The sequence below is a fragment of the Pseudorasbora parva genome, chromosome 7, assembly GCF_024679245.1.
Source record: "Pseudorasbora parva isolate DD20220531a chromosome 7, ASM2467924v1, whole genome shotgun sequence".
Taxonomy (NCBI): domain Eukaryota; kingdom Metazoa; phylum Chordata; class Actinopteri; order Cypriniformes; family Gobionidae; genus Pseudorasbora; species Pseudorasbora parva.
The window spans coordinates 26968511-26986690 of NC_090178.1; the positions used below are offsets into that span (position 1 = coordinate 26968511).

Genomic DNA, 18180 nt, shown 5'->3' on the forward strand with positions numbered 1-18180 from the left:
AGATAAGATTTTTTTTTTAAATGACACCCTACATTTGTGAATATATAATTTGAACTTCAAAATTATAAAGTATTGTCAGTGCATATTTTTACATTCAAAATAACAAATAAATGTCCTTAACAGACAATATTACTCTTAAGTTATTAAAACGAAATAATGTAATTTCCGTAATTTCATTCGAAAACTGCCTCATCAGTTCTTTTTTCAGTGCCTTGCATCATAACGTTCAGTGTTTCATGTTATTGCAATTTCTATTGGGCACTGGTCTGTTTTACACATTTATTGCGTCAGACGGATGCGCTTTACGACGGTTATTATCACTTTACGGCAGCGCCTGTAAAACACGTAAAACACCGGATTCTGTGCATGCTGGATTTAGGCTGACGTTTCCCCACTGCTGCCTACAGGTGAGTTATTATAGATCTTCAGTGAGACTTTAACAAATACATGTACTACCGTATTTATGCTTATCAATAGAGTCTTATATGTGATTTAAAAAAAAAAACTTTAGTAGGCACCTAGCTCTGCTGAAATGAACAGATCATGCGTTTAGCCAATTAGCCGGTCTATCTTTAGACTTCAAATTACTCAAGTTATTACTGAAGCATTACATTATAATATAGATGCAAACGGTTACTGAGTAAAAGAGTTTATTGTGATCCTAATATTACTAAAAGTATTTATGGAAATCCTAAATCAAGGACATCATATTCTGAATATGGTTTGACAGTAATGTTGTCAAGTCCAGTTTGTTTGTCAATAAAGCAGTTTACACAAAAGTTTTTATGACGAGGCTTAAATCACTCGCAAATGTAATGTATATAAGACAAGCAGAAAAGTGTGATGTGCAATAACTGTAAATAATATCTTAAGTTTTGTTTATTGAATATTGACTACTGCATCTGATACTTTTGCTTTCATGTATTGACGGGCTAACGATGTAAAATCTATCTATACAGTTGAACAATAGTCATTGTACCATACACAAAACTGTAGAAATTAAATAAAGTTTTTATGTAGGTTTTATAAAAATAAAATAAAACATTTAAAAGAAGTGAATTATTAATTGACATGACTCATCATATCTCTCTGTCAGATGGACACTCTTTACATCTCTTCCCACCCTGATGACTTCAGGAGTTTGTTGCCCTTGATCGCTGCTGAATTCTGTCGATCTCCTCCACGAATAGTCCACGAGGACCCTCCGTCTGAGGTGGCCAGATCTCGTCCTGCTCTGGTCTTAGATGGTGCGGTGCTCACTGGTGCCAATGCTGTGAGCTGGTACCTGGCAGCAGCAGGTAAACGGACAGGCAGTGATAAGAAGCAAGAAAGTCAAGTGTGGCAATGGCTGAGCTTTGCTGAGAACGAGCTGATGCCAGTGGCCTGCTCTGTAGCATTCCCTCTGCTGGGGATCATGGTAGTCGATAAGAAGGTATGTCTTTTGTGTTTTCCTTGATGGTCTGATTGCCTGTGTATGTCATGTGTTGATTGAGACAGACACATTCTCTGTACGGCTATGGCTCCTCATTTTTAGACAATTTTTCTTCTTGGCACTATCTTTGATTATTCATTTTTGATGTAATATGACATTATCTTTAATTTTAGCTTCAGCAGAGTTCCAGAGCAGCGCTGCTGCGTGTTCTCAAAGCTCTAGATGAGACTCTAGCACCGCGGACATTCCTGGTAGGAGAAGGTGTGACTCTGGCGGATATGGCTGTTGCTATGGCAGCACTGCTGCCATTCAAATATGTGAGTGCACATCTGTAATCTTAAATCACTTGAATTATTTTATCACGACAGATTGTATTATTAAAAGGGACAATTCATGCAAAAATATTAAAATTTCTTATCATTTATTCTGCTTTGTAATTCCTTACCTGTATGACCTACTTTTTCTGTGGAGCATAAAAGAAGATATTTTAAAGAATGTTTCCGCTGTTTTTATCCATACAATGAAAGTCAATGGGGTCCAAAAACAATGTCGAATTCCATTGAATTTCATTTTATGGGCAAAAAACGTTGTTTTCCCCCCTAAATATCATCTTTTGTGCTTCACACAGTTCATAGAAGAAAGGAATTGGTGTTATTTTAGTATTATTTATGTATTGTTTTAGAATTATTATTTATTTTGTTATTTTTATTAAGCAGGTTAGACATTGGTACATTTTCTGCTTACATTTGATATATTACTATATGGCATTTATTCCTATTTATTTTAATTTTTAGTAACTTTAGTACTACCGTTTAAACTTACTTCAGTTAGTTGCCAATTAAGGCAACTTATGTTTGTCTAATTTTATTTCAACTTTATTTAAATAACGAGTTTTAAATAGTTTTTTGTTCTAGTTTTAGTTAACAATAATACTTGTACATGATGCACTGATGTTTCAAAAATGTTTTGAATAACATGAGCGTAATTTGTTCATCATTTACTGTTCATTTTTTAATAAACTGCTTCAACTTTCAGCTGTTATTGGTGTCAAAGAATGGTTCCTCATTATAGTCATTCCTCTTCTTTTTTTTTAAAGGCACTGGAGCCTGCAGACAGGAAGTCATTGGTGAATGTAACCAGATGGTTTAATACATGTGTGAACCAGCCACAATTCATTAAGGTGTTGGGTAAAATCTCACTGTGTGAAAAAATGGGGGCCGTGACCCCCAAACCCAGCGCTGCTGCCAATACCACATCAACTGCTGCTTCTGACGCTGCTACACCAGACAGCACACCTGGTAATGGTAAGTATGTGTGTATTTGGAAGGTTTTTAAAAAAATTTTTTTTTTAGAAATGTCATAGCATTCTGAGGGAATTGTATGACCATTATAAACTAGTAGATTGAAACATGATCCTTCAGATAGATTTTAGTCCTATTAGAGTCTGCAGTCTGTTAACCCTGAATAATTAGGTTGTCCTCTTATCCTTATTATTCTCAGGTCCTCCTAAGACAGAGGCTCAGCTGAAGAAAGAGGCCAAGAAGCGAGAAAAGATGGAGAAGTTTCAACAAAAGAAAGAGATGGAGGAGAAGAAGAAGATGCAGCCTCAGACCGAGGTAGAGTGACGATCTCAGCATCTTTTTCTCTTATTGACATAAGTAGAGATGAAAAGAAAGCAGAACGCTGAACTTGCATTATTGTTTATTCATCTGTCCCCTCCAACAGAAAAAGGCCAAACCTGAGAAAAAGGAACTGGGTGTGATTAGCTACAACATACCCACGCCTTCTGGGGAGAAAAAAGGTGTGCTTTTGCTCCCGTTAGCAATAATTTTCTTTTTCAGATGTGTCACACACCCATCTAGTTATTTATGTGTGTCTCTTCATGCGTCTCAGATGTCCTGAGTCCTCTGCCCGATTCTTACAGTCCTCAGTATGTGGAAGCGGCCTGGTACTCCTGGTGGGAGAAACAGGGATTTTTCAAGCCTGAATATGGGGTATGACATGAAAATAATCACAAATGATAGTAAAGACATTTAAAAAATTTTTTTTTCAAATAAATGCTGTTCTTTTGAACTTTGTTTATCAAAAAATCCTCAATTTTTTATTTCCCACAAAAAATATTAAGCAGCACAACTGTTTTTAACATTGATAATCAGGAAACAAAATCAGCATATTATAATCATTTCAGAAGGATCATGTGACACTGAAGCCTGGAGTGATGATTCTGAGAATTCAGCTTTACCATCACTGGAATACAATTTTAAAATATATTTAATTAGAAAACAGTTATTTTAAATTGTAATGATATTTCAAAATATTACCATTTTTACTGTATTTTTTATTAAATAAATGCAGCCTGAAATGAGCATAAGACACTTCTTTCAAAAGCATTAAAAAAAAAATGTAAAAATTTTGAACGATAGTGTATATTCATTAAATTATATTTTCTGCTGTTTCTTATCCAGAGAAAGAAAGTAAGTGAGCCAAACCCACGTGGCGTGTTCATGATGTGTATTCCTCCACCTAATGTGACTGGATCCCTCCACCTTGGTCACGCCTTGACCAATGCAATTCAGGACTGCCTGACAAGATGGTAGCTGGATATAATGGTTATAAATAATTAATCTAATGTGATAAGCCATAGTATTCATTTTATGCTTTATTAGATGTAATAAAAAAATGTTTGCAATATAAAAGTCGAGACGAGATACTTTGTGACTGACTGTTAATGTTAGGATAACTTTAGATATGGAGCCTGTGACGTCGTCATGTGTCAGAAATAATGATGTTTAATCATCGGTTTGCTTTGATGTGGAAATGCAGGCACAGGATGAGAGGAGAGACCACACTGTGGAATCCCGGCTGCGATCACGCTGGTATCGCCACACAGGTTGTGGTGGAGAAGAAACTGATGCGAGAGCTGAAGATGACCAGACATGATCTCGGGAGAGAGAAATTCATCCAGGAGGTCTGGAAGTGGAAGAACGAGTGAGTGTCGGAGGTTGAGGAGGACTCAAATGGGGATGGATAATTCCAAGATTATTAAATCATTATTTAAACTCAAATGATACGAACACATTTCTCTTCCTTTTGGCGTCAAACAGAAAGGGAGATCGCATCTATCACCAGCTGAAGAAGCTGGGCTCCTCTCTGGACTGGGACAGAGCTTGTTTTACGATGGATACTGTGAGTACAATGGACAAAAAGCGCAAGCATAGTATAGACTACTAGTATAGAAGTATAGAAAACTATCCAGGTGTTGCCAACGTGAATTTTTTTCTTTTGCTTGTCAAAATTATTATGGACAAGCTTCTCATTACTAAACTTTAAATTGTCATTATTTGATAAGGGATTATCTAAGTAATCATTTGTAATTCTTTCTGCTTGCAGAAACTTTCATTTGCGGTCCAGGAGGCATTTATACGTATGCATGAGGAAGGTGTGATTTACCGGAGCAAGAGACTCGTCAACTGGTCCTGCACCCTCAACTCCGCCATCTCTGACATAGAGGTACATTCAAACCATATATATGGCCAGTTTTGGGGTCAAGATTTTAAAAAAAGAAGTTAATACTATTAACTAGTGAGGATGTATTAAATATACCAAAGGCAGAGGTGGACAGTAACTAAGTACATTTACTTGAGTACTGTACTTAAGTACACTTTTTTAGTATGTGTACTTTACTTTGAGTATTATTTTTTTGGGAAACTTTAACTTCACTACATTTGAAAGACAAATATTATACTTTTTACTGCACTACATTTCTATTAAGTTCCTCAAAGTCGAAAGTCATTACTGTAGCAGTTTTGAAAGTCGGTGGGAGATTTTTTTTCTTCCTTAAAGGGATAGTTCACTTTAAAATGAAACTTATGTCATCCTTTACTCACCCTCAAGTTGTTTCAAACCTGTATGAATTTCTTTCTTCATCTGAACACAAGGGAAGATATTTTGAAGAATGTCAGTAACCAAACAGTTAACTGGAGCCATTGACTTCCATAGTATTTTATTTTCCTACTATGGAAGTCAATGGCTCCAGTTAACTGTTTGGTTGTATAGGGTCTGTGCATTCGGCCTTAAAGTGACAGCAGCTTTGTAAAAAGCTTTGTTACTTTTATACAAATATTGAAATGAGTTTAAGGTAGTCGAATGCTAGCCTGTCAGATGGAGCATGACTGACTGGCTTAAACCACCTTGATGGCATAATGTGCATATATATATAACAATTATAAAATAATGCATTTACATTGAAAAAATGAAATGATACTTAAAGGGGGGGTGAAACACTCAGTTTCAGTCAGTGTCATGTCAATCTTGAGTACCTATAGAGTAGCATTGCATCCTGCATATCTCCGAAAAGTCTTTATTTTTTTTATAATTATATAAGAAAGATGCGCTGTTCCGAGTCTTTCCGGAAAAAGCCGAGCGGGTGGGGGCGTATCGTGTGGGCGAAGCTAAAGAATGACGAGTGCGCGCTGCTGCTATTGTGTTGAGTGCGTCGTAAAGCTGTGTCATCCCTAACAGCGGGAAAAAAACTTTATTCAAAATAAAAATATGGCTTTTAATCAGATACAGCCATACATCTATGATCCGGAATCAGACCCAGAGGCTGCAGTTGAACAGGAGCAGCAGCAAAAACGACTAGAGCAGGACGTCTCTATGTGGTACAAGTTATACACTAACTATATAATATGCTTAGCGGCTTGTGTTATTTACATATTTATACTTGAATTATATCGTCGTATTTTTGTCTTTGAAGGTGTACATGTGGGAAGTGCAGTTGTGCACGTGTGTGTGTGTGTTTACGCGTGGTTTGTGTAGACAATTGTAACGTTAGTAAACGGACTGGTTTTGCACGGCAGGCTAAGTTAGTGTTTACATAGAAAGACACGGAATAGTAGCGCATTTGAATGAAGAAGCGTGCTTATTTAGTTCAACATATTTCCCCACTCTTTGTGTATTGTTGTTTGGAGTGCTTTTACAATACACAAACATAAAGTTACACATATAGTGGCCAGCTAAACAAATGTACACGCACTACACATCGCATGCTCCATTGATCAATTAACTATACGTGATCATGTTTGGGCTACTTGATGGGCATAGGCAAAAACACAGACATTTGAAGCAGTCTCACTCACAGCCTGCGGTTCTAACGTTGGGACCTTTATCGTTGGGACTGCTCCATCCTTCAGCATTAGGCGATCCGGCGTCGAGCTGGGCCTTGTTTATGAAACAGTCGGCACCGAAATGCAGCGAACAGATATAAACATTCGCGCAACTCAGTTGCTGATCCGGAAAAGCAAATTACATCCACTGTTGCCTTAACGCGGTGTTTTTGGGGAATCTGTGCAGGACTGTCTTGGTCTGGCAACCAAAAACGCACTTTTTTGGTGACATTGTTATGTGCACATTACCTGTGCAGCGCATCCTACGAGCCAGCGCTTTGATGGGCGTAGCCTGTTACTTTCGCTCTCTCCCTCTCTCTCTCTCACGCTCTTCCGGTAGAATTGTCCGTAAGGCCCATACAAGGAAATTCCGCCCCCATTAACGTCAAAGGGGACGCATGATCGCAAAAAACTTGCCGAAACTTATGACTAACCGGAAGTAGTATTTTTGACAAAGAAATACTCCCATCAAACGTCCACCTTAACTTTTGAAACTTTGTCCATGTTTAGTATGGGAATCCAAGTCTTTAACAGTGTAAAAAGATCAGTATGCATGAAACAGCATTTCACCCCCCCTTTAAATACTTCTGTACTTTTACTCAGGTAAAAATCTGTTTTTAGAACTTTCAGTTGTAGCGTAGGTCCATCTCTGACCAAAGGTGACGGTAAAGTCTTTTTATAATAATATTATCATGGTTTGATTGGTTTCTACAAAAATGTTAAGTAGCACAACTGTTTTAAAAATTGATAATAATAAATAAAAGCACATTTTTAGAATTAGAATGATTTCTAAAGGTTCATGTGACACTGAAGACTGGAGTAATGATGCTGAATATTCAGCTTTGCTATCACTGGAATAAATTAAATTTTAAAATATATGAATATAAATAGAAAATAATTGAAAACTTATTTAACACCAATTCACAATATTGTTGTTTTTACTGTATTTTTGATCAAATTAATGCAGATTTGGTGAGCAGTCTGTTAGTACTTCTTTCAAAAACATTAAACCTCAAACTTTTTAATCAATAGTGTATAATATTGACACAAATTGACACAGCAACGTTTTACCTTTTGTTTGTTGTTGATAACTTTCATAAAACTGAGTTTTAAACTATCTAAACACATAGTAAAAGCTAGTCTGAGAAAATGTATCCATCAATTTATTTGACAGTTTAACTACATATGTTGGAAAGTAGCTGATGACTGAAGTTACATCTACACTAAATGTCTCTGAGGTCACCTGATTAATTTTGTGTTCTAGGTCGATAAAAAAGAGCTAACAGGGCGAACCCTGCTTCCTGTGCCGGGTTATAAGGAGAAGGTTGAGTTTGGCGTGCTGGTGTCTTTCTCTTACAAGATTGAAGGATCAGGTAAGGGTTGTGTCTGGAGAAATTAATTTAAAAGTACTGACAAGACCTACAGAGGTTTATAAAATGACACGTTCTCCTGTAGATGAAGAGGTGGTAGTGGCCACCACACGTATTGAGACCATGCTTGGAGACACAGCTGTGGCTGTCCACCCTAATGACTCCAGATATCAGGTAATGCCAAAGTTTCCTTTTCCTTATAACTCTTGTCTTTAAAATGGTCTTGAGAATGTGTTTGAGTTAAATGAACTGTTTACTGTCCAGCATCTCAAAGGAAAGATGGTCGTTCACCCATTCTGTGACCGAAAGATGCCCATCGTGTTTGATGACTTTGTTGATATGAACTTTGGAACAGGTAATAAGCGTATATTTTCTGTAAGCTTGTCTTTGACGCTGCCGTCTTCTGGGTCTGTGTGCAGTTTACAGTGCAGTTTTGTTGTACAGGTGCTGTGAAGATCACTCCTGCTCATGATCATAATGATTATGAGGTGGGAGAGAGACACAAACTGCCCTTCATCAACATCCTGGATGAAAATGGCCTACTAATCAATGTTCCTCCTCCGTTCCTGGTAGGCATGCACATATTGTGACATCTTTGACCCTGTTCACACCAGGAATTATTTAAATCAAGTGACAAATTGTTCTCTGGTGTTTTAGGGGATGAAGCGCTTTGAGGCGAGGAAAACTGTGCTCCAGGCTCTGAAAGATAGAGGCCAGTTTAAGGAGGTCAAAGACAATCCGATGGTGGTGCCTGTCTGCAGGTTAGACTCTGACTTCCACTTAAATCCTTTCAGGCACAATATGTAAGACTGTTGGATTCAAATATCCAAAAAACAACTAGAACAATGTTATATATTTAGTTGACTTGTGTACTTATCCTAAATGTTTCCAAGGATGTTTAAATCCAGAGAAATTAGCAGTTTTAACCAGGACGTGCACCATGTCTGTGCGTCGCATATCAATGACATCATACCCGTGTTACCCGTGGTTTCCGGTTTTATTTTGTTGAACCCTTGGAAACACCAAAGACGCTTTAATGTATGTCACGTGACGTACTTCCCTTTTCTCTACTCTCCGGCACAGTATCAAACGGGTAGAACGGGTACGACGTTCTCTGGGGGAAAAAAAACACAACAAGCAAAGCAAACCACCACTAAGTCAGGCAGCATCGAACGAATGGCACAGCCAACAAACACACATCAAGCTCTACCCCGCCCTTCTGTTCCACCAGGTGTCCGTTATTGTGAAGCACAATTGTTGATTGGTCAAGTTCCATGTCCATCATAATGAATGATCTCAATCAGCAACCAATCACAGCACCTAAAACTGAGTGACAGAGTAGAACAGAAAAGTGAGACAAAGGCTGCGTCCCAGTTTGCCTACTTATACTACATCCTATGTACTCCTTTTGTGAAGAAAAAGTATGTACTTTTGAGTGTGTAGCAGAAAACTATGCAAGCTTCGGGACACTACTTCCCCATCTTTAACAGACTTGTCAATCATCGTCAGATTCGTCACAGTTAAAATCCTTCACATTCAGTTAAATTTCCTACTGTATCGGAGAAAAATGTAGCGCACGTTGATCTGCCATGTGTGGGTCTTTAATGCAGAGACTCCTCACGTTTGCAGTTTAAATATAATGACGCATTTAAAAGTTAATGGCCAAACGTGTCATTACAAAAGTTCACAATGCTGCTGCAGGTGAAATATAATGTGGATAGCACTGAATAAATATATTTTTGTCAGGTTGAATACTGATAATTGATCACTCAAACCTTTATCTAAACCTCTCTACTTAACTCTCGGACTCGCACATCCGTCATGTTTGTAGTTTTCGAACACTTTTTTTTATCAGCCTTTGTAGTTCTAATCAAATCCTCGTCCAACTCGCAATGGGTTGTGGGCAATATCAGCTATAGTTAGAGTGCGCATCGATCACTTCGAATTTTGACCGGAAATAGTAAACCATCCGGGTATCTTTGGAATACTCTTTTCAGCATACTACGATTTGGGACCTACTACTAATTCTATTTTCTAATACTATTTAGTATGAATAGTATTCGAATTGGGACGCAGGGAAGAAACCATAGCGAAGGGGAGAAACACAACAACCAATAACAAAAGGGGGACAATTAGAACTCAGAAAATGTTAGACAATTTACTAAAAGTCTACTATTAGACCAGTGAGGAACTCAAATATAGGCAGCGGATGTACTTATTTATTCACTTATGCGAAGAATCTTGGGACTAATAATATATCTAATATATTTTAAGCAAATTAATGCAAATATCATTTGCAAATAGTCCCAAATAGATTATTTCCCAACTAGAATTAGACCTAGAATTTCATTCACTGTTCTGTTTGACCTGGTTATGGCCTTGCTTTGAATTAGTCTATTATTTTAAATAAAATAAAAAATATATATTATTTCAGTATAACATAATGATTTAATTTCTATAGGTTATATAATTATTATTTTTTAAACTGAGGAGGAAAGAGAAGCCTATATGAACCATTCATGTTCAGAAGAGAATGTTCAGAAGAAACATTTATGTTGAAGAACTGTTAATAATAAAGATTGAGAAGATTGGATCAGTTGTGCTCTTGTTTTTTTTGTGGAATACTTGATGCGGCACAGCCTGACCCAGAGTCTACCTCCAGCAGCCCCATGTAATTTGAGTTTGAGACCCCGGTATAGATGCATTCTATTGAATGAGAGAACCCATGAATGGTCATTTTATCCACATATTGCATAAAATAGTATATAAATTAATTCCGGAAAAAAATCTGAAACCTAAAAATGTATTGGTGAATGAAAAAAAACAAATTTGTATCATTACATCTCAATTTATTTCTCAATTTAAGAGTCCTGGTGTCTACTTACAAGGACGTAGCATAACATAATAATAAAATAAAAATGTTCTAAATGTTTTTTTCCCATTTGATTATTATGCTCTAAGCAATGTAATGACATAAAAAAACACTAAATTCCCCCCCCCCAAAAAAGAAAAAAAAATTCCTGGGTCCTGTGTCTTAGGAGGTTAATGTCGGCATGAAATGAAATTGCAGTAGTCTTTTCTTTCCTACTGTGCTGTATATCCGAGTGAAATGACTAGAACAAGAAAACATGAAGTGCAGCACTTCCATTTTTTTCCATTGGGAATTGATTGGTTCGTTGGATAGTTGTGGTTTACTAGTGTGATCAGTAAACACATCATCACATCAGAGAAAAGAAGTGGTGTCATTGCAAGAGGGAGGGGAAGTTAATTTGATTAAAGGGATAGTTCACTCAAAAATGAACATTTGATGTTTATCTGCTTACCCCAGGGCATCCAAGATGTAGGTGTGTTTGTTTCTTCAGTAGAACACAAATGGAGATTTTTAACTCCAACCGTTTCTCGTATAATGCATGTCAATGGGGTCTAGACATCACATTTTTATTTTTGGATTATGAGGACACATGAATTTATAAAAAATAAAAAGGATGAATAAATGATATTATGATAAATCATTTATAATAAGCAATATTACATAAAAAATAAGAATTGCCATTTGTGACAAATGTTCTGTTAACATGCACAAAGCGATTGATGTGTATGTGTGTTATTCTCAGCCGTTCTAAGGACATAGTGGAGCCTCTGTTGAAGCCACAGTGGTACGTGGACTGCAGAGAGATGGGAAAGCAGGCTGCGGATGTCGTCAGAAACGGAGAGCTCAAGATCATCCCTGACCACCACCTCAAAACCTGGTTCAACTGGATGGACAACATCAGGTGATCCTTCTGTCTCAGCTCATATGTTGTCTGCTGGAGTCACTGTATGTGTGTAGTAACACTTCATGGGTATCAGGGACTGGTGCATCTCACGGCAGTTGTGGTGGGGCCACAGGATACCAGCGTACTTTGTGACTGTGAAGGATCCGTCAGTCAAACCAGGCGAGGTAAGCAGAGGCACAGCAAAAATGCGGCCTGTAGTGTGTGCTGTGGATACACAGGGATGGTAGGAATTAAGATGCTGTATTGTTGTATGCATTTAGGATGTAGACGGACATTATTGGGTCAGCGGGAGGACAGAGGAGGAAGCCAGAGAAAAAGCTGCCAAACGCTTTAATGTCACTGCAGACAAAATCTCTCTACGCCAGGGTGCGAGTCTGACACACTCATTACCACTGAGTCATTTATCCTTCTGTTTTGTTTGTGTCAGTTTTTACCCTCTGGCATCAATAAAGCATTTTTTTTTCTGTCTGGCTGTGTTTCAGATGAGGATGTGTTGGACACTTGGTTCTCCTCAGGGATCTTCCCCTTCTCCATCTTTGGCTGGCCCAACGAGGTCAGATATTAACACAGAATTAACACACACACTCATGTGCAGAAGGCAGCATGCAAGAATGTTATGGAAATATTTAGCTAAGCTCAGTCTAAATTTGCTGACTTGTGTAGGGCTGACTATTACTATTTTTGCAAAAAAAACAAACTAATAAATTTAGTATTTGTGCTAATATGCCATTGTCAATATATATATATACAGAGACTACAGTGATTGTGTAATTTTGTAATATTTGTGTGTTAGTCAGAGGACCTGAGAGTGTTCTACCCAGGAACGCTGTTAGAGACGGGTCACGATATCCTGTTCTTCTGGGTGGCTCGTATGGTTATGATGGGCCTCAAACTTACTGGAAAACTACCTTTCAAAGAGGTCAGTTTGTTGTGTTTTTTAATATATATTTTCTATTTTGTATATTTTATTTTTGGGGCTTCTAGGCCTGCAAAATTTAAAAGTGAGTGTCTAACAGGCTGATAAACTCCTTCTCAGATGTATCAGCAGGTGTCAATTCATTCAAAACTAATGTAACTTGTGGTGTAAATCTGGCATGTTTTTTTTTTCAGGTGTACCTGCATGCAGTGGTACGAGATGCCCATGGCAGGAAAATGAGCAAGTCTCTCGGTAACGTCATCGACCCTCTGGACGTCATCACTGGCATTTCACTGGAGGTGGCTAAAGTGCTGATTCTTGCATTAACACCACGTGGCTATATTTTTGATGCACAAAATGAATTTGAGGCTTGTGTGTGTAGGGTCTTCACGCTCAACTAACAGACAGTAATCTGGATCCTCTGGAGGTTGAGAAGGCCAAACAGGGACAGGTATAACCCTCTTGTATTCTTTTGTTCTTGTATGTTCTGCTATGCTTTTCTATTACATTCAGTATCTGTGTCTGCTCTCTAGAAATCTGACTATCCCAGTGGAATTCCAGAATGCGGGACCGACGCGCTCAGATTTGCTTTATGTGCTTATACCAGTCAAGGTAAAAAAAAAAGTATCAATCATATCTAAATTAATCTGCCAGTTATTGCAGTACACAAAAAGAAGAAAAATTATTATAATCACGATTTACTCCCCTCAAGCCATACTAGGTGTATATGATTTTCTTCTTTGAGCTAAATACAGTCAGAGATATATTAGAGCCAGGATATTAACATGACAAAACAGTTTTCAACGTCAATTTCGATTAAATAAAACTTCAATTTCTACTATAAAAGAAGCTCTCTGGTGTATTCATGCATCTGACCTCAACCGACTGAACAGAAGGAATGAAACCGAGAAGATTTTCTGCTCAATTCGAAAGCAAAGTTTTCTAGAAAGTTCACTTTGGCAAGATGATTTGAACTCTCAAAACACTCTAAACTAACTTAGTTTTGGCTGATTAGAGGTATGGTAAGGTACATGGATGTTACTATCATCACTGACAAACCTGTATTAATATATGTTTTCTGAATATTCAGGTGGATAATAATAATAATGGTAACACTTTACAATAAGGTTCATTATCTAACATTAGTTAACATTAACTAATAATGAACTGCACTTGTAAAGCATTTATTTATCTTTGTTAATTTCAACATTTACTAATGTATTATTAAAATCTTGGTAACATTAGTTAATGCACTGTGAACTAACATTTTTATTAACTAACATTAACAAAGATTAACAAATGCTGAACCGAGGTGTTGTTCATGGTTAGTTCATGTTAACTAATGCATTAACTAATGTTAATTAATACAACCTAATTGTAAAGTGTTTCCATAATAGTTAGTAATAAAACCTGTCTTGACTTTATGCATTTTTTTGGTTTATTTATACCAGGCCGAGACATAAATCTGGACGTGAACAGGATTCTGGGATATAGACATTTCTGTAACAAGCTTTGGAACGCAGTGAAGTTTGCCATGAGGACTTTGGGAGAGGAATTTGTTCCCTGTGAAAAAGCTCAGGTGAGAGAAAGAGATGGACAGACGGACTTGATGTGGTGTATTGTGGGTTGATTTCCCTCTCAGTTAATTTCTAAACATGTGATTCTGTGTCTCTCAGCTGTGTGGCAGTGAAAGTGTGTCTGATCGCTGGATTCTGTCCCGTCTGAGCGCGGCAGTAGGGCTGTGTGATAACGGATTCCAGGCCTACGATTTTCCGGCTATCACCACTGCCATCTACAATTTCTGGCTGTACGAGCTCTGTGATGTTTATCTGGTAATGAATACACACACCACCTACACACCTACACTTGCTTTTGGCTTCTTCATTTGTATACATTTCTTAGTAAGCTTTAGAGTTTTGTTGGAAAGGTTAACTTTGAGACTTTGGTTTTTGTTCTGCTCATGTAGGAAAGCGTGAAGCCGGTGTTGAGCAGGACGGATTCAGAAGGACAAAAACAGGCAGACGTCTGCAGACAGACTCTCTTCACCTGTCTGGAGGTGGGACTCCGCCTGCTGTCTCCCATCATGCCTTTTGTTACTGAAGAGCTCTTCCAGCGGTTGCCAAGGAGACGGCCTCAGGACAGCCCCCTCAGCATCTGTGTCACACCTTATCCAGACACTTCAGAGGTGAGCTGTTGGGATTTTGGGGTTAAAAAGGTGCAAAATCCCAAAGAGATCCAGCCAGCATAGAAGTTTTTAAATAAAAAAGTTTTAGATAACAAGTGATTAATAAAGTGTAAATGACATGAAGAGTGGAGAGACGAAATGATCTGAAACAAATTTTGTTTGATGTTGGGATGCTTGTTATCCGTCAGCAATGTTTTTGAGCTCTCTCCATCTCATCAGAGAGACCTTTAGGTAGTCCACCTCATACTGGGCTAGCGTACTCCAGAACTGGCTGTATAAAAGTCTAATATATTTGTGTTAAAACATCACAAGGGACCTGCTTTTTTAGCAACACTCTCGTAGTCATGTACTTAATGTGGGCGTCCCATGACAGATCGGAAGAGATATTAACTCCAAGCAGTTTAAAGGTGGAAACTCCACTAATTGCATGTCCTGAACTAACAGGAGAAGGACAGGGAATGTTTTCCTCATTCCTAGCACTGATGAGCATGTCCACTGTCTTAGTTCTATTTATTGCCAATGTAAATTCCTATGTGTTGGTTTCTAGTATAACTGGTGTTTTGTTTGGTTGTAGTTCTGTTGGCACAGCGAGGAGGTGGACCGGCAGATGGAGTTTGTCATGTCTGTGGTCAGAACCATCCGATCACTCAGGGCCGATTACAACCTGACCAAGACCCGCGCTGACTGTAAGATATCACAATACACTCCAGGGTCAATATTGTCATACATATGGACCATTTTAAACCAATTGGTCCAACGTGACTGATCCAAATCCAATGCTGGTCATTAAAAAAGAAATGCACAATATGTTGGTATGTATATCTGACTGATAGTAGAATTTTTTTCATCAGTATTATTAGTCGATTAGTGTTAGTCAATAGAAGATTAGTATTTGGCATTGGCTATTTACATTTAGAATACCTTCATCTAAAATGTACTTGAAGTTTATCTTAATAATAATAATCTAAATAATAATAATAAATACTAATAATTTATTAAATTAAATGTTGTCCTTAGCAGACCTCAAAATGACTTATTCATTTTGTACTGAACATTATAATGTTGTGATGTCTAAATTCACTTGTAGATTTTAAAATGATCTATTTAATTATTTATTTATTTATTTAGTTGATTATAGACAAAGTAGTGTAGAAGTTCATATCAGCCATATACACTACTGTTCAAAAGTTTGTGGTTGGTATAATGACTTTTTTTGTTGAAAGAAGTCCCTTATGCTCATCAATATAGCATTTATTTGATTGTAAAATATTACATTTTAAAATGTGTTTTCTGCTTTGATACATTTTAAAATGTGATTTATTCCTGTTGGCAAAGCTCAATATTCAGCATCATTACTCCAGTCTTCAGTGTCACATGATCATTCAGAAATCACTCTAAAATTGTGATTTATTATTATTATCAATGTTGAAAACAGTTATTTGGTATTTTGTGGAAACTGATAAACAGTTTTTTTCAGGATTCTTTGATGGATAGAACGTTTATTTGAATAGTATTTATTTGAAACAGAAATCTTTTGCAACTTTTGAAATGCCTTTACTGTCACTTTTAATTAATTTAACGCATCCTTGGTAAAAAAAAATCTCATAAGAATACATTCTCAAAAGGGAGGGGGAAAATGTGTATAATATGATGTGTGTGTATATATAAACATTTTCAACTAAATCCATATTGGATCTAATCAGTAACTTAATGTTTTAATCAGGCTATTACTTAATTTACCCCCTTTTTATAAATACATTTTTCAAGAACTACAGCAAAACAGTGTAAAGTAATGCAACACGCACACACACACAACACACAAAATAGCAATATTTAATTGTTATTTAAATATACCTCTGATTAAATTTATTAGAACATATGAGAATTATCAGTATGGACTCCATTGACTTGGATTTAATTAAATTAATTTGAAACTTATACTGCTCAAAACATTCTAGATTTATGAAACTTCATATTATTTTTCTAACAAAATAACACAATATTTTCATCAATAGGTGGCAGCAAAGTGAAATGTGGACTTTTTCCTTTTACAAACGCTCTTTCCTTTTTTAAATGTAGACAATTTGGTCTATGAACTTTTGCTCTACAACACTTGTCATTTTACTTTAATTTAGGAATTATTTTATGTGCATGTAAAATCATGTTTATTAACAAAATGAGGAAAGGGGTTAAATGTATTTGACAGAATTTCAGTTCAGGAGTTTAATTAAAGAATCAAACGTTGGGGCATACCTAGTCTCAACATTAACCACATCAAGCACAAACCCTACTGACCATAAAAAGGTATCATCACTTGAGAACCTCACAGAACCTATTTTATTAGCAGACATAAATGTAACTCTTGTGTTCTATGTCGGTCTCAGGTTACCTGCAGTGCATCGACTCTGATACTGCGGCTCTGGTCCAGACATACAATCTTCAGATCCAGACACTGTCGTACTCTCAGACCATTCACCCAGTGGTTGGAGGCGACAGCACTATCCCACAAGGCTGTGCGGTGGCCATCGCCTCGGATAAATGCACTGTACACCTCATGCTGAAGGTAAAATTGCATAAAGGGAATGCGTTTTGGCTTGCACTTATATACCTTATATACTTATATTCTGCTTGTCATAATCCCCACCACAGCTGCCAAATACAATAATTGAATTAATCAACCGGAAATTAGGAGATAACGTGAATTTAAATGATTCTCCAAAAATAACATCAGCACATGCTCAAAACCTAATAATCTGGTTTGGCTTTGCATCAAGAATTTATTTCCTCCTCCTACAGCGTCACATTTTAATGTGTAATGAGCTTTCTGTGTCTGTAAACATGCCAGTTTTGAAATCCTTTTCTCCGACTCAGGGTTTGATTGACTTGGAAAAGGAGGTCACTAAATTGACAGCAAAGAATGGGGAGCTGGAGAAGCAGTTGGAAAAGCTTAAGGAAAAGATGACCAAGAACGACTATAAGGAGAAAGTTCCTGTTAAAGTGCAGGAGGCAGATGCTGAGAAGGTAAGTAGGATAGAGTGGTCTTAAATTACAGTTCTCTACTGGTTCTTGTCTTGAAAAGTGCAACTTTTTTGTTTTTTCCAGCTGAGGCAGAATGAAACGGAACTGCAGAAAGTGAAGGAAGCCATTGAGAACTTCAGAAAAATGATGTAACAGCTCATCTTTAGAATGATTTTTCTATTGTGTGAACATTGAGATCCTTTCCTTTCCTTTGTTTAATGTCACTCAGTCTTATCTACTGAACAATAATGTGGGGAAGCTTAAATAAAAATCAACCTTATATTAAATATCAAAAACAGTCTGATTTGTGTAATATAT

At 37.1% G+C, this 18180-nt stretch overlaps 1 protein-coding gene across 1 annotated transcript; it reads left to right on the plus strand.

Annotated features, from left to right (window-relative positions):
- The first annotated feature begins 310 nt into the window (after positions 1 to 310).
- vars1 (valyl-tRNA synthetase 1) lies at positions 311 to 18158 on the plus strand. The gene is made up of 31 exons (XM_067448860.1): positions 311 to 407; positions 1097 to 1432; positions 1606 to 1749; positions 2529 to 2736; positions 2933 to 3048; positions 3158 to 3233; positions 3326 to 3426; positions 3898 to 4025; positions 4256 to 4420; positions 4537 to 4618; positions 4823 to 4942; positions 7862 to 7970; positions 8053 to 8141; positions 8232 to 8322; positions 8412 to 8536; positions 8625 to 8728; positions 11582 to 11740; positions 11817 to 11907; positions 12004 to 12109; positions 12226 to 12296; positions 12537 to 12662; positions 12854 to 12958; positions 13042 to 13110; positions 13193 to 13271; positions 14111 to 14238; positions 14336 to 14491; positions 14626 to 14844; positions 15419 to 15530; positions 17229 to 17407; positions 17716 to 17865; positions 17947 to 18158. Exons 2-31 carry the CDS (start codon positions 1097 to 1099, stop codon positions 18013 to 18015), a joined length of 3813 nt encoding a protein of 1270 aa, XP_067304961.1. The 5' UTR covers positions 311 to 407; the 3' UTR covers positions 18016 to 18158.
- Positions 18159 to 18180: the final 22 nt, after the last annotated feature.

What these genes read in the sequence shown, in the direction of transcription:
- vars1 (XM_067448860.1), top strand. Translation starts at nt 1,097, where the DNA reads ATGGACACTCTTTACATCTCTTCCCACCCTGATGACTTCAGGAGTTTG. An exon ending in CAAAATCTCTCTACGCCAGG is followed by an intron (nt 12,110 to 12,225) that starts GTGCGAGTCTGA and finishes GCTGTGTTTCAG; the next exon opens with ATGAGGATGTGTTGGACACT. An exon ending in AGAAGGCCAAACAGGGACAG is followed by an intron (nt 13,111 to 13,192) that starts GTATAACCCTCT and finishes TCTGCTCTCTAG; the next exon opens with AAATCTGACTATCCCAGTGG.